Raw genomic sequence first — 21,374 nt, forward strand, 5'->3', positions numbered from 1 at the left:
GCAGCATAATCGGCATTCTCATCGTCTTGCTAGCCTAGACACTCTCTATTTGATAGATACCCCTGCTCTTCTGGGAAGAAAGTATATACTGTTTGATACAGAAGAATGTCGACTCCAACCCCAGGCGGGTTCTCTCTATTCCCGAGTCCTAACTCATCGAAACCACCGCCTGTATCACGGAACCAAACGCCAAAACCTCGCCGCTCTGAATCTCGTGAGAGGAGAGCTCCGACGCCCAGTGACAGACGAGCACCTACACCCAGTGATCGACGGGCCGCAACACCACAGGCTATGTCTCCAGAACCAAGACCGGCATCGCCGAGACAGACTCCCCAGAACAGAGCCCACACACCCATTGAGTTCGAGCCTGTGCAGAGTGAACCGCCCAAGCCTGTAAAGGTTCAGCGACCTAGACCGACGGTTCAAATCCCTGGACGGTCTGATACTGGCTTTGCGCAGGGTAACACCCTTGTTAGAAGTAGCAGTGATCGATCACGAAGTTCAATCGCAAAACCACCTTTGGGGGGCGAAGCTCCTGCGCAGCCTTTACGATCTATCTTCCCGGCTTATAACCCAGAAGTACCACTCGGTCAACAGAACTATGTCCCCACAGAGATCCAACCAACTCAGATGCCACGAGCTGTTATAAGCCGTCAGACATACCACGAAACACCATCCGGATCAGCCCCTCGAAACCCCGTTAGAAGTCCAGTCATAAGTCCCATGAGTGTTCAATCAGCACAATCATCATGGCCGCATCGCAATGCCCAACAACAGGAACCGCCGCTGATTCCAACGGTTAGTTCGAATGAACAGCTCAAGAACTATTGGAAAGTCGCAAATGGATGGCAAGCTTCACCGTCAGAGGGAAGAGTGTACTGCATGAAACTAGCTCAAGAGAAAGATGCACCAGTGTATAGTCTCTCATCAGCATCACAGCCCTTCTACAACCTCCGTATAGATCCAACGTCTGCTTCGGCATATGTCACTCTCACACGACATGATCCCAACAAACCATACAAAGCGCCTAAGCCTGAAGCTAGTTCTTCAGCGAGCAGTATCATCAGCGGTGTTGTCGGGCACAACAGTAATTCGTCTGGTACTAAGGTCACCGATACAAAACACTGGCAAGAAGCGCTCACCACGACCCTCGAAGAAGACTCCCGTCGTCATCCTCCAAATGATGGCCTCGTTGCTCTTCTAATGCCAACACCCGCTACAAAAATGGCCATCGAGCGCGCTCAAGATCCTCAATCCGTCATGCTAGCAGAGCGCGAATGCGCCCGTCTCGTCTGGGACGAAGACAGCTCGCACCATTTCCTTGTACACCCCTCCCTCGCAACACCATTCTGTGTAACAATCGAGCGCTCACCGTCTTGGTCACGCGTAGAATATACCCTCGAGCACAACGAATCACCACAACATCTCGCTAAACTCACGCGCGATGGCACAGGCGGTGGGTGGCTCGAGATCGACACTGGCATCGCCGCAAAGATAGAGTCATACTTCATAGTCGACGTTGCAGTCACAGCGCTTATGCTCGTCGCATCAGCGGATGAGAAGAACACTCCCGCAATGGAAGTCTTTGAACCACCGCCTCCCCTCATCCTCACAGCCAAGCAGGAAAAGCGCCTGAGTAAAATCGGCAAACGGGATGAGCGAAAGAAGCGCCACATGGAGTCGTTCGAGATTGATGTTGAGAGCCAAGATGAGAGTTTAGGCAAAAGCAAACCGCGCGAAAAGGAGGATAAACTACCCTTCCTTATCCGTGTCATCGTCAAGATCGTAAAGGGCCTGTTTGCGTGCTTCATCTGGATATTGACGATTAGCTTCAAATGCGTCGGTTTCGCGTTCAAGGGCTGTTACAAATGTGTAGGATCAAAGTATTAATGAGGACACGGAACATTTAGTTTTAATTGGATCGAGCGCGGCCAGTTCATATTTTTTTCTGTATCATAAACCCATGGTGTTTTGAAGGGTATCTATTAGCTAGCGAGCCGTAACGAACTGAACACGAAATGACGAGAAAAAAGCCCCATGATTCAAATTAATTCTTGGTGATGATGTTTTATCGCTTCCGTGTCCGCACCATAATCTTCTTTCCCTTGCGTGTCGTTCCTCCCGATGTCGCTGTCTTTGCCATCTTTGCCCGTTGTATCTCTAGTTCGCCCTCTGCGTCTGTCAAGGCCTTGAGCTTCTTTCGTGCATTCTCCAATTGGCGACGGAGGCGGCGGAGGGCCTTTGCGCGCTCGAAATCTTCCTCCTTCTTCTTTTCATCGTCGGTCTTCTCGGCGTCATCTTCGTCCTCGAGATCCAGTATTGTTTCCTCACGCTGCTCTTCGTCGTCCATGAATACAATCTTTCGGGGCTCTTTGGGTCTTGACGGGGCGGTCGCAAAGTCGAATTCCGAGTCGCTGCCCTCGTCTTCATCGTCCTCATCCTCGTCAAGCTTGTCGAAACCTCGTGTCAGAACAACCTGCTCTTCCAGTCTCGCGACCTCCTTCGCAACAACCTGTCGCATCGTCCGAATGTATCCGATATCCTGCGTCTTCAAAAGCCGCACGGTCTCAACATCCATCGCCTTGTTTCCTCGATCGCCCTCAACCGTTCCGCTCCATCGCTTGCCATCCTGGATCCTGGAGCCCGGTCCCTTTCGGGACATCATACCAAAGTAGAATTCATCCTCGTTTCGCTCGGCCGCTTTTTCTTTGAGATTCTTGAGCTGCGCCTTCTTCTTGTTGAAGTCCTTGGCTCGAAGCGAGTAATCCTGCTATCGTCAAAAGCTGCTCCGGTTGGGGGGTATTGGGAGGTCGACAAACCTTGTGCTTCTCGAGAAGACCGAGTCTTCGACGTTCCAAGGGCTGCGCACGCTCTCTGTGAGGGCGTCGCGCCACGGCATTTCGCATAGACGACATTTTGGCTGGTTGTGTTGTGTGTACGACGAGACGCAAAAGAATTAATCGTCGGCGCTTGTCAGACCTTGAAAAGCGGCAGAATTTGAATTTTTGGCGGTGAGGCAAAGTTAGCAAATGTGGCTGGACAGCAGTACCAGCACCGCCACAAATGATGTTCAGTTAACCTTAACATCGTCGGAAGCTAGATTCACATTCGGTAAAAGCACCAACCTCAAAAACGTTTGGTCCCTTCTTGGCGATGCAATACCAAGCTTTATCTCATCTAAATTATCCGTGGCATCATGAAATCTCCCTTGGCTGGAGGCTAATCAGGGGGTTTCAGCCCGTCAGCAGCTTTGACTTTTAGCTTTTAGCTTCCAAGGCATGCACCCCTAAAAACCGCCCTTTTTCTCAGTGAGTGATACGAGGAACAGGCCGTGCATATCCCTTCCTCCACCTAATATGTCATACTTGGACACTAAAGACGGTAAAAGTGACTGCGCATCTCGCGTCTGCAGATTATGCTTTATTCTTAGAAGCTGAAGCTTGCGTGTCAGCATGTGGGGGGGAACTTGTCTCAAATCCTTGTTCCCGATCCCTTTACTCCGTAGTTGGTATAAGATCTTGGCTGACCCCAAGTGTTCTTACCTGTTCATCTTTCTCACGGTCGGCATTGAGTTCAGGTAGTATTCTCACGCCCTCTGTTTTCCAATGGTGACTTGAATTGACACCGCATCATTCCTTACTTTTTCTTATTTCTGTGTTTTTTGAGTGCATTCTTCGTCAAAATGGGCGTAGGTTTGCCATTCACCCCGTCCAGGGCATTATTATCGCTCTTCATCGCATTACTCGTATTCTACTGCCTTTTCAGCCAAATATCAGGCCCCAGCATTCAATTCATCCCCAGCAGCTATGACTGGAGCAAACACACCCTCCGGTATCCGTTGACCATCAGCAGCATGGCCAAACCGCCACGAGGATCACCAGTCAATTTACCACGTATCCAGCACGACTTTTCCAACCCCGAATTGAGGAAACGTGAGCTGGAGACGGCGGATCAGAGGCGAAAAGACATCAAGCAAGCATTTAAAAAGACTTGGAGGTCTTATGAGAAATATGCTTGGGGAAGCGATGAATTGAAGCCTTTGAGCTTGGAGGGTCGTGATACCTTTGGTGGGTGGGCTGCGACCATCTGCGACAATCTCGACACGTTGTGGATCATGGGTATGAAGCGGGAGTTTTACAGAGCTGTTGACTTTGTGACTCGCATGGATTGGGATATTCCGACCGCTGATGGATTCAATGTTTTTGAGACTACGATTCGACACCTTGGAGGTTTACTTTCGGCTTATGAACTCAGTGGAGAGAGCGCCTTGCTGGCCAAGGCAATTGAGCTGGGGGATCTTTTATACGGCACTTTCGACAACCCGGAGCATATGCCACCGCATACGATCAGATTCAAGACCCTAAAGGAAGGGACGGGCCATCCAGAACCGCGACAGAGCGCTGCTAGTTTAGGCAGTATGAGCATGGAGTTCACCCGTTTGTCGCAGCAGACCGGTAACCCGAAGTATTACGATGCCATCGACTACATCACCAAGGCCTTTGAGCGAACACAAAACGAGACCGCCATTCCAGGACTCTGGCCTCTTCAGATCAACGCTGAGGATGGATTCAAGATTACCGATGACACGTTTGGCATGGGCGCTAACGGGGACTCTTTGTACGAGTATCTCATCAAAGAGTACGTCCTCTTACAGGGCCTTGAACCGAAGTACGGAAAGATGTACCTCGCTGCTGCCGATGCTGGAATTAAGCACTTGATGTTCCGGCCAATGCTGCCCGATCAAGATGATGTTCTCATGCTAGGCGAAGCATCGTTCCCTCCCCGAGTCAAGGAGTCGCGATTGAGTACGGGCGTGGAGCATTTAACCTGCTTCGCGGGAGGCATGTACGCCCTCGGCGGCAGAGCTCTTGGACGAGACGACCACGTCGTCATCGGCGAGAAGCTGGCCCGTGGCTGCGCCAAAGCCTACGCTGCATATCCTTCCGGTCTCATGCCTGAAATCGTGCAAGTCGAACGCTGCCCAAGCCTGGAGCCTTGCGCCTTCGAACCGAATTACAAGAAAGAGCCTCTCGGGTTCCGCGCAAGAGAAGCATCTTACCTCCTCCGACCTGAGACTATCGAGTCTATCTTTTACCTCTACCGCATCACTGGCAAAGAAGACCTTCGGGATATTGCGTGGAACATGTGGACTGCGATTCGCGCTGCTACTGAGACGGATGACGCGTTTGCGGCGGTGGAGGATGTTGGCGCGGAAGAGATCAAGCACAAAGATTACATGGAGAGCTTTTGGATGGCGGAGACGTTGAAGTACTTTTATCTGATCTTTGAGGATGAGGAGGTTATTAGTTTGGATGAGTGGGTATTTAACACGGAGGCTCATCCTTTGAGACGCATGGCAAACTAAGAGGGTCAGAGAAGGTAGAAGCCAAGTAATATTAACACTCTGCTGTCCAATAGAGGCTCTGTAATAGCGTTCGAAACCACAATGTCATCTAGTCCCATCCAGCCTATTTTACCAACCCCATCCCTGTCAAGGCATATTCACTCCTTGTTCGGTGCAAGGACCAGGAGGGCCTCAAAAACAAGCATACAAAGTCCTACGTTGATTCATGTCCGACTCAACAAAAAAGTTCACGCTCGACCAACAGAAAAAGCAGGTGGGTATCATAATTTCGGGATCGAGTTCGCGTTCCTGGCGCGCTTCCGATTGGGTTGAAGTTTGCACGCTCTGATGACCAGACCTCGACGTGTCTTGGCTCCATCAACCAGGTGTACAGCATTGGTGATGCTGCGCCAGGCTGTCAGCACTGTTACTGGGACTACTGACGGGTCGGCTCACCTTGCTTTGAGGACTTCTGGTGCCCCGAATCCTGGTTCTCAATTTGGGTGATCTGCGACGGCATTTTAATGGGAGACAATGCGTGTTGAATAGGGAGATACAATTGAGTAATGCCCTGGAATCTTACGTTCGGATCTCGAGTAAAGACACTTATGGCTTGGAGAGACTCTAAATACTTTTGCTGTTCTATAGAACCATTGATGTCGATCAATCGCAGTGTAATCACTGATTGATCATTGATCCATCAGTGATGAATTTTTGATACGCCCAAGATGCACTAATTTTGAATTGACCGAAAAACGGGTGAGTTTTGCCTTTTATTTTGCTTTTTATTTTGCTTTCAACGTTCATGCAAACTACGAATGAGTCGACGGGTTCGGGGGCCGTCCTGTCATCCGAAAAATTCGAATCCAACGACCAACGGGATCTTCTGCCATTCCCCATTAAGCATGGTCAAGTACCGGGGAACCATGACAGATCTTCCTTTTCGTCACTCCGCTACATGGGTTAACCCAGATTCTTTCTGGGGTAGACGTTGTTCTGGATGGGACTCCGTGATAAGCCCAGTGGGTGAATCAGTGGATGCAACAAGAAAGGACCAAGTAGATAAAGTAAGGCATCTGGCGAACCATTGTGTTGTCCTGGCACCTCCTTTCCTCTCTTCTTTTTGACAACACAAGCCCTTTGTCCTTGGAACCCACTAGGATGATGAACGACGCTCTTGTGGAAGTTGACGGACTGTTTGCTGGTCTCATATATCTCGATGCGACCGATCCCCCACTCCCCGAGAGAACTTCAAAGAACTGGCTTCAAAATAGCCTTGCTGCTAAGTTGGACCTTATCTGCCACGCGAGCGAAACGCGCCCGGAGACCGACACGTCGGACGCACCCTCTTCCACCATCGATGAGGGCGTCCTAGCCCGAGACGCCGCATGGTCCTCTATTCGGACAATCCGAGACGGAATGCAGATTCTCTGGGATCATTTTGTCGATGCCTCTCGGGTTCTGAGTACACCGACAATTGTTAGCCTACGCAAGAGATACCATGACGCTCAAGGCCTTTGCTGTGCAGGAGTGTTTGCTTTCCGCCATACCGTTATTGACCAAAAGCCCGACGATTTGGTCAGGGTATTTGGCTTCTGTAGCTTATCCTATGTGGTCACCCATCTTTTCTGTGCTCAAAAAAGGGCCGAAAAGACCGATCTCCCAGCCGGTATTCGTTCGTGGCGTGATGCACTCAAGGAAGAAGACGAGCGACAAGCCTTTGATGCTCTGACAATCCAGATGTGGCCAGAAGCACAAGATCATGTCCATTTTCAGGAACTTGGCCCAAGGCAACCATTGACACGTTCTACGAGTACTCACGGCCACAGCGGGAGCGCATCTCCTGTGTCTGCTACCCACTACAAATGCTCCATACAACCATTTCCTATTGACTTCAGCAGCACGCAGCCATTTGGCAGCGACCAGCTGGGTCAAGGACTCTCCAGTATCATGGGGGAAAGCCTCGTCACGCTTCAGGATAGATGGCTAGATAACGAGCAAGTCAATAATAGCACGACAAACACCTCCACAGCCTTTGGCCAGAACCCACAAAGCTTCACAGATCCAACAAATAATACTCTTTACTACACTGTACCAAATGCAGAACCGCCTGTATTCAATAACGAGCCCTCCACAGACTCCTTTGCCTGGTCAGACTCGGGCTCCATGCTCGACATGATGGAACCACTGGACTGGACAGAATTTGGGGACCTGACAAGTCAATCAGCCAGCTACACTGAGCTCGTCACCAATTACACCCAAGGACTGAGTGATACAGCCCTGCCGGAAACAACAACTTGCGATAGCGCCCTACAAAAGACATCCACATTCATGGTTGTCAGAGAGTATATCCACGACAACTGCAACTTTTGGCGTCGACTCGCCGGGTCAGGTTTAGTGTCAAAAGATCACAAATCGCGTTCCTCATGGTGGGAAACACCACCATCCCGCAAGGAGTGCAGGCAGACATCATCATATATCCAACAACTGCGAGCTGTGGAACACACTCGTAAAGCAGAATCACGTGGTATTGTCGCTGTTGCTGAAGCTTACATCAGATGGGGGTTTCTTCAAAGTGTCGAAGATACAAAGCTCTATATGGCAGAACTGGGAGACGTAGGTGAGACTCATACAGAAAACAAGACAGCGAAACTGATTTGAACGGTCATAGTTGCTATTCGACACCGAAACAGACCGTCAAGATTTCTGTAGATGGATTGGGGGGTTTCGGGTGACAATGAGTACGTCGGCATACTGGCCTAGCTAATGGGTGACTGGCTGACAATTCTCTAGGAAACCATTGGCATGCCCATACTGCTCTCATAGGGACAAGTATGAGGGCAACCTGCGAAGACACATAAAGAACAAACATGGGGTTGAGTACGAAAGATCGAAGCACAAGATGGAGGCTCCAGGACCATGAAAGTTTCGGGATAGCTTCATGAAGCCAACAGCAGTGATAAACTCGGGTAAGACTCTGAGGACAAAACTATAAATGACTACAGTGACGGGCAAACAGTGGCCCAAGAACTCAACGGAATGAGTTTAGATGTGTATATTGATGGTTTAATGGGTTAAAAACGGAGGATACTTGTTTGGAATGGTAGGAAAACCTGGCATATAGACGATTGGGATTTAATTAAATACATTCATCATAGATCTGCATTGAAGTATGAGCCCGCCGAGTAAACATCACCGTGCCACTTCCATCAACCCAGGCCTACCAAGATCTACTAGTCTGCGCCTCTGCCGACTGATCCAACTGACATATCTAGCGAAAGTTTCACCCATGAACAAGGCTGACATCGGACCCTTGTTTTCCGCCCTAGATAATCGCGTCGTGATCCTTGCAATAGTTCGTCTTGGTCATATTTTGGGCGGTTCGGCCGCTCGAGCCCTTGTAAGTTGCATCTGCACATGCACAGGCGACCAAGCCAAGGCTCTGCTTGTTTTAGCTGTCTACAATCATCGGCAGTTTCCAAGAATGTCAATCAGCACTGTGGTCTACCAATACACGGTGGACTTCCAGCAGTATACAAAAGCCAGTTGCCCACAAGAGTAGAGTACGCACTGATACGGCCAGTGAAACACCTCATAGTATGGGCATCTCAGCCTCTCGGGGTTTTGTTGGTTGTGTCTGCACATGCATAGGTGACTAGGGCCCTGCCCGTTTTGGCTGGCCCAATCATTTCTGAATGGCCAGCGGAATCCCTTGACAGACAGTAAACAAACCAAGTCTGATTTGCTGGACAGCAGTGACTTAGCGTTGTGGTGGTATCTGGGCGGGTTTCCTCAGCTTTCAGATGCCGTATAAACAGCCAGCAATGACATTTCATTAAAAGCCAATTGCTGGCAATTCTTTATTGATATCCCAGACGAACAGCTTCTAAACAATATCTTCCTACAATTGGCATTTCATGTAGCCATCTTCGATCAACCTCTGCATCACACCTAATGACGGTTCGGATCCCTTCTTTCTCAAGCTCAATGCGACAACACAATTGTGTTGTAGTGCTGAAGTTGGCCATTGGCCGTCACAACTTGGGGTTTTCAGGTGAGTGGCTCGGCCGAGTCCCCGTTTGTTGGTTGGTCGCATGCACGGATGACCAAGGCCCAGTCTCTCTCGACTCGGCCACCCAGGCTTGAAGCATTACTGGCGTAGCCCCTTCCGATAATGTAAGCGAACCTTCTCATGGGCACTCGATTGACTGTGTTTACTTACCGTTGTGGTGAGTTTGAGGCTGAGAATCGGTTTCTTGAGGCATTGTTGAAGATACGTGGAGATTGTTTCTGAGTGACAATGTATTGTTTGATGAGCTTGTTGGACAACAATAATGCCCTCTGCCGTTTACAATATATTTATCTCATGTTCAAGAAGCTCAATTTACTCATAGACCAACTGTAGGTTACTCAATCGCTCAAGACCCTCGTCGTCCCCAACACTCATGAGCAACTCGCGAGCGGTGCCTGTGCAATCCATGAAAGATTCCCTGCTCAATTGTAAATTGAGCTCACAAAAGCCTGCCATTCCCATTACCACCAATTGTGCCCGGGAGCTGCTCGTTTTGCCCCCGTTGGTCCACCAGCTGCTCACAAACAACCAAAGATCAAAATCGGCAACCCCATGAGCTGCTCTCCCTGCTCATATGCCTTTTTCTTTTGCGCTATGCGACTCTCATGCATGGTGATATGTCATCATGCTCGCGAGCCGCTCGTTTCGCTGCTCTAATTTCACCGGCTGCTCACATACCAACAACGAGCAAATTCGGCAAACTCATGAGCAAACCCTCCTGCTCATATATCTTATTGCGCAGCCGAGCATCATCCATGCGTGGTGACATCACATAATGCTCATGAGCTGCTCGTTCTGCTCACGAGTGATTGATGAGCTGAACGAGCAACTCATGAGCAACCTACGTGGCTCATAATTGCTTTTTCGCATGCAATGAGCAAGCCATCCTTGCCCATTATGGTTAAAATCAACGCCTGCCAAGGCGTTCCAGCCCGCCGATCTTCCATCTTGAGCGTAGAAAGTCCTCCGGGCCGTGCTCCCGTTCAAGAGAGCCGCATTATTCCAGCAGAAGGGGACGAGAGTGCCGGGCCTCACATAAATCCAGGGCTTCGGGCGAACCATTTTCACCTTTCTTCTTTTCAAGTCAGTTGCCTCTTGCACCTTGCACCTTGCACTTTCTCAAGCGCAGCCCCATACCTCACCAGTCCTCACCCACAAACCTTGGGAGAGATGCCTTATCTCGATCAGTACAGCCACTTGTACTCATACGCGGGTGGCAGCACGCGCACTGGCGTCGGGGGCTTAAGAGCAGCTGAACACCTCGGAAGAGCACTCGCAGAAGTAGACGGTCTTTTCGCCGGCTTCACCCACCTGGATGAAACAGAACCTGAATCGAGAACCAGTCGCTCGAGTAGCCGTCAGGACGACCTTGCGCTTGAGTTGGACTCGTTATGCAGCACAGCTCCCAACAGTACCAGTACCCCAGACTCACAGCCTGATTCCACCAACCCCAGAAATCAGGCTCGGGAAAATGCTTGGGCGTCCATACGAACTGTTCGCGAGGGAATGCAAATTCTCTGGGAACATTTCGTCGACGTTTCTTACGATGTCAACCTCCCAACCATCAACAACATCCGCGCCGAGTACTACGACTCCAAAGGACTTCGTCAAGCAGGAGTCTTTGCTTTTCGCAACACATTAACTGGGCCAGCACCAAATGATCTCATCAAGATCTTCGCCTTCTGCAGTTTATCGTACGTCGTGTCGCGTCTTCTTTACTCAAGAGGGCGGTTAGCAGAAGGCGACATCCTCGCTGGCATCCGCCTGTGGCTCAACGCTCTCGAGGATGAAGATGAGCGAAAGGCCTTCGAGATTCTCGCACAGCGGCTTTGGCCCGAAGCTCGAAACCATCTCCATTTCATTGATTTGAACATGGGAGAGCAATCGCGCAAGCTGTCGACCTCTCTGCAACGAGGTGGGACGCCAATCTCGACACCGTCCACCCAGACATACCCAGTCTTGCCACTTGCCAGCCTTGGGCCTCAAACACAGTCGATGTATGAGCAACCAGCACCGGCGTATTCATACGAGTTGGAAAACTCACATGACCTGGCCACTGCACCAGGTCTTGAGGCCATAGATCCTGTGTTCTTGAACATACTCGCGACAGACATTTCGCCAGCCTACGTTCAGAATCTGACCGATCGGACATACGACGAGTTCAATTTCTCGCTCACACTACCTGGAGCAAACGCTTCAGTTCCTGAACCTGGCCCAATTCTCTGGCATGGGTTCGACCCGGGCCCAGTGCAACCCCCTCACCTCGATGCCGGCGCAATTGAAGGCACCGCGCCTTGGAGCGCGACACTGCAATCCAATGCAGGCAGTCCAGTGACTAGCCCCTCGAGCTACGACTCGCAAAGCCGATCGTTATCAAGCACGCCGATTGGCGATATCCTAGCAGTACTGCAGCAAACATCTGTGTTCACAGCTGTCCTGGAGTACATACGAGAACACGGAGAATTCTGGTTCAAGCTTGCTGGCCGCGGACTGGTGTCAAAAGACCTCCGGTCATGTCTCGCCTGGAGTCAAGAGCGCTCAAGAAAGAGAAAACAGATAGAGGCGTGTTATATACAGCCCCTATCGTCAGAAAAGCACACGAGGGACCTACCAGCTCGTGGAATAGTCTCCGTTGTGGAGGCATTCTTCGATCAAGGCTTGTTGCAAAGCATCGAGGACATCAAAAGCTACATGGAACGTGTCGCTAGTGTAAGTTTATTCCTGCGATAAACGAGGTCTCTGAGAACTGAGTTAACATGTCTATTACAGCTAATGTTCAGCGACCGAGTCGCTTGCCAGGAGTTCCGCGACTGGGTCCACCGCGTTCAAGGAAGTCCAAAGCCTTCGACGTCGACTCCCATGCCAACTGCTAAGCTGTATGTCTCTTATTTCCATTTTCTCCTTTCGACTGCTGTATGCTGACTCCTGTCTAGAAAACATTTGTCTTGCCCCAAATGCAAGTACACAAGCGATCGATCGTATAACATAGAACGGCATTACTACAACAAACATGAAAATAATGAAGAGCATGAGAAGAAGAAGAGCAGGAAATTTTGAAGATATCTGTGGTATTACTCAATGGCTGGTAATGCGAAACGAGAAAGAAGCGTTAGAACTATTGTCACTGGAAGGGGACCGACACTGCAACGGCTGGGAGGTGTCGAAGGGCGAAAGCCTCTGGTTTCCGAACGATGAGTTCAATGAGCCTTGGAAAATATTATTTTTATAGAAAGATATTTATTATATTACATCGAAGAGCTTTGCTATACTACAAGTCAATTCATTCATCCAAGTGGAGAAATTGCAGAATCGCTGTGTCTGTTCGAAGCGCGTTGCCAGCTCAGCCTCTCAGTAGCTTCAGAACTTTAACTCGCAAAGCAAAGGATCGCACATCCGAGGCAACTACGGTGTCAGTTGAGTCTGTTTACTTACTGAACCAACTAGCGATGAGTTGGCACCGCGCGTAGCATTGGAAGAACAGCCCATGCACCTAATGCGGATGTGCCAGCCTTGGATCTGAACTATGATGTCAAGTGATAATGTTTCGTGTAGCCCCAGTCCGATAGGCGACAAGAATACCAACCTGGGGAAGTTCCTTTGTGTCGATCACCAGGAGTTCAGATTCTATTTTTCCTTGTAGAGCCTGGACGCCCCATCTCCACGGTTGATCTGCACCCGTAGATCGGCAGGGCAATCCTTGGACTCGGTAATCGTCTGCAGGAAGGAGTCAAGTATGGTAAAGATCTACGTTTTCATCGAGGCGTTCATGATACTAATTAGATAGAATCTACCTTGTTTTAAGCAAAAGTGTGTAAGATGTTAAGTGCAGTAAGGATCTACATCAGAGTCGGAACATTGGGACAATGTTTTTTAGCGTTAGATGCTGAATGTTTTTCCAGCGTTCTTAGCGTTTGTTAGCGTTAGATGCTGAGTATGGCAAAGATCTACGTGTTTTTAGCGTTCGATACGCTAAGTATAGTAAAGATCGCCGTTTCATCAATGCCACACAGGCTTACCCATGTCAGAGCGGTTTATCCTTCAGGGCTCAATACTCTGACAGGGGCTCTGACAGCCCAACCAGCGGCCTCAGACAGCCTAGCCAACGGGCCAGGAACTACATGAGCATGCAGTCTCACCGCAGGCGTGGTGGACGTGAAGAGCAATGAGACGAAGGGACAATAGAACAATATATATTCACTTACACACTGCTAATTTGTGTAGCAAAATCACATTTGTCGTTTACTGACAGTTCTCTAAAGTGCCTATTACCACTGGCTATTTCCACGCATATGCAGAGCACCCATTGCATAGTACCTTGGTCATGGATCATAACTTAGCAACTTTGACTGAGACGGACCTCACGTATCTCCACAATGTTGACACACGACTATGGGACTTATCGTTCCAAGCAACTACTGCTATCCAAATGGGTCAGTCATTGATGACCAATCCTCTCTCCCACTCAAGCTCCCCATCGAAGCCTATAATTTCGCCCCAGCCATGGATCCAGCAGGCTGTTGGTATCACTGAATCACCAAATGAACACGCCAATCTGCGTAATGATGGAATTGCCTCAGTATCAGAAAGAGAACTCTCCGTCTTTTCGCCTTCAATGTCACCAGAGCAAGGTGTCTCGAAGGACCGAGACAACAACCGAAGGTGTGTCACTCAAAACTGGCTCCTTGCCGGGTTCTAATACTGGGCTGGTAGAGTCTTCTTGTGCCCTAAGTGCCGCTCATATACCAGCAATCGTTCTTACAACATGAAACGACATCAGAAAGCATGCCAAAAGAATGTCAATACTGGCGTCGCGAGGGGAGAAGACCATAGCCGTTGACCTTGACATTTCGGTGAAGCACAGGGAGTGGTTGATGCTTCGACGATTGACTTGCCAGGAAAAACAGGACTGAGAGAGAATAGGGTCAAAGCAGAGTATTGTGAAGCTATTGTTAAATGAATAAATACTTGTGACGGTTTAAATGTGATGAGAATGGAACTGGATTGGCTATGGTGAGAGAGCTGGCAGTGTCGGGTAGGGTATGGTATAGATAAGAGTCAGGGTGTCGAATATTAACATTGCATTGGAGAATAAGTCGTAAATAGCAATGCAGCGACGCCGAAAGATTCCGTGTTGATCCATCAAATGCTGCAGATCCTCCATTTAGATGTGTGAAACTGCTCCTGTCAAGCTCTTCATTGCATCTTTAACTCCCGGACAGTTACGACAAGAGAGTCACCGGAACTTTGGAGCAAGATTGCTGCTTACCAATTGGAAAATTCTCCCAAACTACGTTACCCATTCTTAAATACTCCTTCGGCACTGTGTCTGCGTATCTGTTCGGTCGTTGAGATGTCGTGTTGTCGGATTTCCGTTTCGGTTTAACCATGGCGCGCCAGAAGTGTCGTGAATATGCCTGAAGACATGTAATTGACTTGGCCGGGCAGCTGATATTCAGCGAGAAGTGATATGTCGATGGGCTTGAAAGACGCGAGAAGTAAGCCACCAGAGGCCCCAGAACTCTGCATTTAGGCCCCGACCGCGAGAAACACAGCTTCACAAAGCACCGCGCACTCGTCCACAAGGGGAAATTGAAGAAGGAAGCAAAATAACTCCGTGCGGTGAAGTTATGGAGATAGCGACAAGGTACGAAGCGAGTAATAGATGAGTAGCGAAGGATGGAACTAAATTGACAAGTCCAGGCGTGTTCGCAGGAGCGGGCATACCGCGACTAACGAGCTCAGAAGAAAGAGCATGAATGCATCCGCTGGTGTACTGAGGTTCAGAACATATGTTAAGAGCAAACGGGGCTCTGAGGGATGAACTGGGAAATGCGGTCTATTTAAAGTAGAGGTCAACTACCAAGCCTCGTTGAGGGCTCAGAATCCAAGACCTTTCCCGTCCAAAGAATAGCTTGCCAACTGGCAATGAGTAATCTACGCTAACCAATCTTTTTGTGGCCCTAGCAGGGGTTTTCATTTTTCATAACTTGGGCGGTTCAGCCGCTCGAGTCCTCGTTGGTTGTGTCTGCGCCTGAACATGCGACCAAGGTTCCGCTTGTTTTGACTGTCTCAACCAGTTCTGCATGGCTGGAGACAACACTTGGCAACTGTAAGTAAAGCACTTCTTACTTGCTGTAGGTGCTTACCGCCGTGCTTGTACTGAGGTTGGTTTGAAACGGTCTTCTCAGCTTGGGTTGTTTCTTGAGGCATCGTTGATCGTGCTTAGCCTGTCGTCCACTTCTGTTCAACTCTGGGTGATGATGATTCTTTTGGCGATGAGAATTTGTATTCGCTGTTTGAATTGGTAATTGGCAATCATCTCGCGGATGTTTATGGGCTACTTATATAAGCTTCAACGACCTGCTCATTTCTACGACTCGAGTTACATGGCCTTCAACTGAGCACCTCACCAAGCTCACTCCTCCTCATGAGCAAACCCAGAACAAACTTTGAGCATGCGACGAGCAAAGAGCGACTACACCTGTCCATATGTGTTCTGTCGCTCGTGGAAAGCGATGTACTGACTCGTGGCTTGCTCACTACCGTTGCAAGTTGCTCACTCACCGAACTCAAGAACTCTGCTCAACCGCCAAAGAGGTGGAGGGGAGCAGGAATGTCAGATCATGCGCAACGGCGCGTCTTCCAGCTGGAACCGCCCAATGCACCGAGCAAGCCAGTGGCTCACAGTCGGCGCTTAGCAAGGCCTTCTGACCAACAGCAGAGCGCAGATCCGCTATTGCTAACATCTAGTCACTCACCGAAGAAAGAGCCAAGATACTGACTGGGAGCCTGGAGATATCTTCCCACATAAGGTGAAACATCGCAACATTCTTCGCGCTCTCTTGTCTTTTGCACTTTCACCTGTGTGGCAAGCATGTCTCACCAACCGCGGAGGCGGGCAACTGCATAGCAAGCTCTCTACAACTCACTACCACGCAGCCTGAGTCAAGACAGCTCAAAGGCTCACTCTTACCTCGGGCAGTTTTCAATCTCGAGCGAGCTCGTCGAGGATTACAGCCCCCGAGAACAGCGCATCAGCCGCACCGCCTGATTTTGCTCGTCCCAGAAATCAGGCTGGGTGTAAGGGCTGGGCGGTTTACTAGTGCTCTGTGGACATTTTCTTTTTATTCTGCAATATTAGCCCACAGCTGCGTTGACAGTACGCTCGCATGATGTAACGATACGAAAGTGCAAGAGTTTTTCGCTCTTCACATCATCCCTCGCCGAGCGCCCAATGAACACGCCAAGATACGATGAATGGGCAATTTCCCAGCGACATTCTCATTGCGATGTAGCTGTGAGCCCATTGAACATCATGCAACAATCATGCCACGGACCTGGGATACTGTTGTTGCTGAACATTCTTGTAGCGGCCATTTAACACCCTTCATTCATGCCTTCAGCGATCAGACATACAAGAGGCACGATTCCTCTTTCGCATTCTCCGCGACGTGACCCTAGATCTTCAATCGCTCGACGCTCGCCAGAAACGACTCTATTGCAATCTTGACATAAGCATCACCCCTCCCAGGGCATTGCAGTAGACGAACGACGACGAAGCATCTTCCTCCAGTCTAAGTTACTTAGTATATTTCCAACCTTTATCCAGTACATCTATAGATTCGGACACCAAAATGCTTTGCCAATATGTTCATTATCCATGGCCGTACTGAGATCTATAAGCATGGGGGCTGTCTTGTCCGCCGAATCTACTAGCTATGGACTGGTACCGAAAGACGTTGCGTCACGTCCTTGCTGGCTTGAGAGTATGGAACTACCTTACTGTCCAATCCCACTCACACAAAAGGCGTCGACTATCTTTCGGTAAGAGCGCGATTGATCTTCCCATTCCCGAGGCGTGTTGGTACGAATAAAACGGCGATCGAACAGATTACAGGAAGAGCTGCCGTACAATTCTGCACGAAACGAATGGCGAGGGCAAGAAAATATGATAGAAGATCTTGAGAACGTAAAATTGGCAAATTTTCTCGAAGACAGATGTGAAAGGTGATGGAACTTAGCTTTATGCCTGTTAGTCTCAAGTGTGTTCAGAAGACGACTGACGACTGTAGCGAATTATAGTAGTAGCTGTCGGGCTTTCCCCCCAACTTGCTGGAGTACAAAGATCTAGAGGATTTGAGGAACATGGACTCTTGGGTATTTCATCTTGCAGTAAGAGTATCTGCAAGTTCAAATGTTTGGCCATCCAGCACGTGTCTTCTCATTAACATTTCAGCCAATCTACTTCATATATAACCTTAATTCGACGAGTCGTTGGTGCACTCTGCGTCTGGTTGAGCATAACAATTAATAGCAAATAAGACAAATCGGAGTATTATTATCTTGATTTGTATATCATAAGATATTATGTTCATTCCCTTCCAAAAACAACACCAAGCGTGGAAGCAATGCTGCGCTTCTCTGATGACCTCGAACCTGGTGCTGTACATGAAGCTATTCTCCAAATTACAGCTGAGATGTATTATTGGCTCCCGACTACCTAAGATTCTTTAAAAGGAGAGCCGGTAGTGGTTTTAATCGATCAAGCCAGCTTGGTCTGCAGTATGATCTCGCACGGGTCGAAGGCTCACTTGGAACCTCTGCTGAGTGAGATCGATCCTCTGAAGTGAAACCAATTTCCATTTATAGCGGCTGCTTTTTAGCGTAGAGAGACCCTTGTCAGGAATCTCGTCTTTTCCGCCTCTTTCACTCTGTACCTGGCACGCGTCATCTGGGCGGAATTAAAGTTGACATCTCAATCGGTGGATCGTCAGCGCATTCTGGTGTAGGCCAATCATCAAAGGTCGTATATTTTTTTCCACCGAAGGTTATCGTGCAGAATCAAGGCGGCTTGATACTCATTGGATTCATAATACCACCACCCTAACCCTCACATGAGTTCATCCACGCCCCGGTCGTCCATAGTGGAAGTTTTCACTTACCTCATGGATGCTTTTTGCTCCGTCCTGATGCCGCAGGTGTCAAGTGTCAAGTGTCAAGTGTCAGATTGCAAGGGTGAACAGCAGCATTTAGAAGCCAAAATAAATAAATAACTACAGGCGCTTGTCCACCATTATCTTGTGTTTCCCGATAACTTCTACTTCCTAGCCATTCGCTCTCAATTATTAACATCAAGATGCAGGAAAAGTGTTCTCTTTTCAGCTCCTATGTTAGCTACGATAGTGCTCTAGATACGAGATCCAATCTCACTTCCCTCGATGACACGGAGCCTCAGCGCCTTCACGACGTCAACAAAGACTTGTGGCAACGGACATTTCAAGCAGTTATGGCAAACGCATATAAAAAAGCACCTATTCTCAATCTATCTTTTGATCGACGCGAAAATTCCTTACCTACACTTAAATCTGGATCTATACCCCAGCCCCTGCGGGCTCATGTATTCCCCCGTCCAGATACCCCAGACCACTGTAACTCCACACCAGAACCCGCAACTACAGGCCTCGAGTTCCAAAGCGAACCCAACCAGGACGCCACGCCAGCCCAAGTCCAAAGCCCTCGGTATGTGAATCCACTCGCTACTTCTAACAATATTGCTTACTTATAATAGACGATGGGGCAGCAGACCTTTCTCGTGCCCTGATTGTCGCACCTACACTACCAATCGCAAATACAACTTGAAGCGACACAGAGAGACGCGGCACGGAAAAAGACGACACAGCAATTGAGGGAACATAGAACCTTGTGATTGAGGAACTTCGAAGTTTTACGACGATGATTGATGCCTTGAGCAGAGAGGCGGTGGACACGTACAGGCGCAACGGCAAGGAAATTGGCGACAGGCAAGATGTAGCAGAAGAACTCGGTACGGCGAAGGGGAAAACATGACCATTTTTTTTGTATATTTTTCTTTGTTGGCGTCAGTTCATATTGAAGGGTGTTTATTGGAAGGTTAGCGAAACATGGAAATAGATGTCAATTGATGGAATGGTTTTTAAGAACAGAGGTTCGCGTCAGAACACCAAGAGAAGGGGTTTCTGTGACGTCATATTAAAACAACATTACTCCGTAAATATAAAGTTGAAGTCATCCCCTAAAGACGAGAGCGATATCTGTACAGCAACGTTGCTCAGTGCATCTCCAGCTCTCTCACAATTTAACAAGGCTCCCCGAGACTTAGAAGCAGATCCATGTATATGTCAACCATGAAAGTTCTCTCTATTAGCTTGACACAATGAGCCGTACAAGTTGAATGCGCATTGTCGCCAATGTTGCTCTCCCATTGAAGCTGTTTCTCGATCTGGCGATAGCTCGTTAGACTGCAGGATCAATTGCAGCGGGCTCGTTCAGCCAAGTTCTAGAGCCTAGCCGAATTTATTACATACAAGTGAAGTAAAGAAGCAGATTCTAATCACAATGAATAAGGTGACAGTCTGTCATTCTATCCGTTTGGCTCATTGAGTCGCAACCCCAAAGCGGTTAAATTTACCGTTGTTAGAGGTGGGATGACATGTCTGTGCGGTTCAACCGCGAATCTGGAAACTAAGGTAACGCAGATTGTCAAGTTGAATCCCACGGCATCATAGCGGTCGCAAGACTCCACCATCCGGTATCCGGCTGATGGTAAAGTGTCAGCCCGTGCATAACGAACAGTCCATGACTGGCAAGCCCGGACAGGTTCTACCACATATAAGCATCGAATCCTTGGGGCAGACCCTGTTTGTTAGGTACCTGGCAGACAGCCCAGCTAAGGTAAGGTACTACCATTGCCTTCTAGGCCTCCGTCATTTCAGCCACAGCTCCACTGTCCGCGAACTCAAACGGAGATCTTCTCAGCCCTGATTGACGAAGGACAGGATCCCTCCGGTGGTTTGCACGTGATATCGTGTCTAACACGGGCAACAAAAGTAACCCAGCCCCTACCAAAGGTGCCTGCTCAGATTCTGCTCAGAGTTTCCATGCAAGCGACATGAAAGTCGCAGGAGTGATCTCCGAACAGGGTAAAACCTTCAATCCAAATGAACAACCCCTATGAATTCAGGGAGATTGAGTAGCGATGCGGGAGCAAGGAATATAGTCAACTTTCCAGAGAGTCGTGTTCTGTCACTCAGCAGACTGTATGGGATCGTTTTAGGATGCTGAATCATCCATCGACGACCCCAAAGACAGCCTGATAAACAGCCAGCCCGCATCCGACAAGGATCAGGGCTTGGCGTACATGCATTGCCAGTCTTGGCATTATGGCTCTTGTGGGTTCCCAAGTCTTGGGCTCAAGTCTGGCAATTGAAGAGCCATTGCAGTCGTTGCAGCAGCTACCAGAACAAATACATAAATACACTTAAGGCACCACCATGTTGATGCTCCCCAGAAGTCTGTTCTTCACCTCAATTCTTCTTCAGTACTTACCACCAAGATGCCAGGCATGTCTCCTCACTCGAGCTCATTCGCTAGCGGCGACCATCATATCGCAACAGCGGGAAGCAGCTTAGCGTCCATCCACAGGGCTGAGCCAGCGTATCCTCATAATGTTGACATATATATATGGGAAATTTCTTACCAGTCAGCTATTGCCATCCAGGGAGATGTTTCGTCGCCGCTTGTTTCCTCTGCCCCTTCTCCCTCCACCGCAGACCCTGGTACCTCGTCACAGTCTCAACAACCTCATCAATCACCCATTGAAGACACCGACCAGTATCGCTCTGTCTCACCAACAACGCCTGTAACCATCGACTTGAGACTCGGAAGCTCGCCCCCAGAAGAAGTTCTGCCAGCTCATAATGAGAGTACTCGGTATGTCAATTAGAAGCACGGTCTCCAAGTCATGTTCTGACAACGAATTAGCAGGCCGGCTTTATGTCCGAAGTGCCGCGACTACACAAGCAAACGCTCGTTCAATTTGAAGCGACATCTAAAATCCTGTGAGAAGAAGGTTGCGAGTAGTCGATCAAAAGCTACAGAGAATACAAGGTCGAGAGTGTCTGGCACGACGGCGTTCTAAGA

The 21,374-nt window shown here is 49.0% G+C and overlaps 7 protein-coding genes across 7 annotated transcripts; 6 read left to right on the forward strand and 1 right to left on the reverse strand.

Annotated features, from left to right (window-relative positions):
• Nucleotides 1-105: 105 nt before the first annotated feature.
• FVEG_03559 (hypothetical protein) lies at nucleotides 106-2,026 on the forward strand (the record flags this gene model as incomplete). The annotated part of the gene is made up of 1 exon (XM_018891161.1): nucleotides 106-2,026. One exon carries the CDS (start codon nucleotides 106-108, stop codon nucleotides 1,888-1,890), a length of 1,785 nt encoding a protein of 594 aa, XP_018747628.1. The 3' UTR covers nucleotides 1,891-2,026.
• Nucleotides 1,915-3,019, reverse strand: FVEG_03558 (hypothetical protein). The gene is made up of 2 exons (XM_018891160.1): nucleotides 2,820-3,019; nucleotides 1,915-2,767 (listed from the first exon to the last, which is right to left on the reverse strand). Exons 1-2 carry the CDS (start codon nucleotides 2,913-2,915, stop codon nucleotides 2,069-2,071), a joined length of 795 nt encoding a protein of 264 aa, XP_018747627.1. The 5' UTR covers nucleotides 2,916-3,019; the 3' UTR covers nucleotides 1,915-2,068.
• A 523-nt stretch (nucleotides 3,020-3,542) lies between these two features.
• Nucleotides 3,543-5,619, forward strand: FVEG_03557 (hypothetical protein). The gene has a single exon (XM_018891159.1). The coding sequence runs from the start codon at nucleotides 3,683-3,685 to the stop codon at nucleotides 5,363-5,365; it is 1,683 nt and encodes a 560-aa protein (XP_018747626.1). The 5' UTR covers nucleotides 3,543-3,682; the 3' UTR covers nucleotides 5,366-5,619.
• Nucleotides 5,620-6,508: 889 nt separating this feature from the next.
• On the forward strand, nucleotides 6,509-8,515 carry FVEG_03556 (hypothetical protein; the record flags this gene model as incomplete). The annotated part of the gene is made up of 3 exons (XM_018891158.1): nucleotides 6,509-7,960; nucleotides 8,016-8,085; nucleotides 8,138-8,515. The coding sequence occupies 3 exons, from the start codon at nucleotides 6,509-6,511 to the stop codon at nucleotides 8,203-8,205; spliced, it is 1,590 nt and encodes a 529-aa protein (XP_018747625.1). The 3' UTR covers nucleotides 8,206-8,515.
• Nucleotides 8,516-10,421: 1,906 nt separating this feature from the next.
• Nucleotides 10,422-12,708, forward strand: FVEG_15291 (hypothetical protein). The gene is made up of 3 exons (XM_018904415.1): nucleotides 10,422-12,125; nucleotides 12,186-12,292; nucleotides 12,350-12,708. Exons 1-3 carry the CDS (start codon nucleotides 10,587-10,589, stop codon nucleotides 12,471-12,473), a joined length of 1,770 nt encoding a protein of 589 aa, XP_018747624.1. The 5' UTR covers nucleotides 10,422-10,586; the 3' UTR covers nucleotides 12,474-12,708.
• Nucleotides 12,709-18,811: 6,103 nt separating this feature from the next.
• FVEG_03553 (hypothetical protein) lies at nucleotides 18,812-19,407 on the forward strand (the record flags this gene model as incomplete). The annotated part of the gene is made up of 2 exons (XM_018891157.1): nucleotides 18,812-18,935; nucleotides 18,985-19,407. 2 exons carry the CDS (start codon nucleotides 18,812-18,814, stop codon nucleotides 19,053-19,055), a joined length of 195 nt encoding a protein of 64 aa, XP_018747623.1. The 3' UTR covers nucleotides 19,056-19,407.
• A 1,380-nt stretch (nucleotides 19,408-20,787) lies between these two features.
• FVEG_15290 (hypothetical protein) lies at nucleotides 20,788-21,372 on the forward strand (the record flags this gene model as incomplete). The annotated part of the gene is made up of 2 exons (XM_018904414.1): nucleotides 20,788-21,164; nucleotides 21,219-21,372. 2 exons carry the CDS (start codon nucleotides 20,788-20,790, stop codon nucleotides 21,370-21,372), a joined length of 531 nt encoding a protein of 176 aa, XP_018747622.1.
• Nucleotides 21,373-21,374: the final 2 nt, after the last annotated feature.

This window comes from Fusarium verticillioides, chromosome 2 (assembly GCF_000149555.1).
Source record: "Fusarium verticillioides 7600 chromosome 2, whole genome shotgun sequence".
Classification (NCBI taxonomy): Eukaryota; Fungi; Ascomycota; class Sordariomycetes; order Hypocreales; family Nectriaceae; genus Fusarium; species Fusarium verticillioides.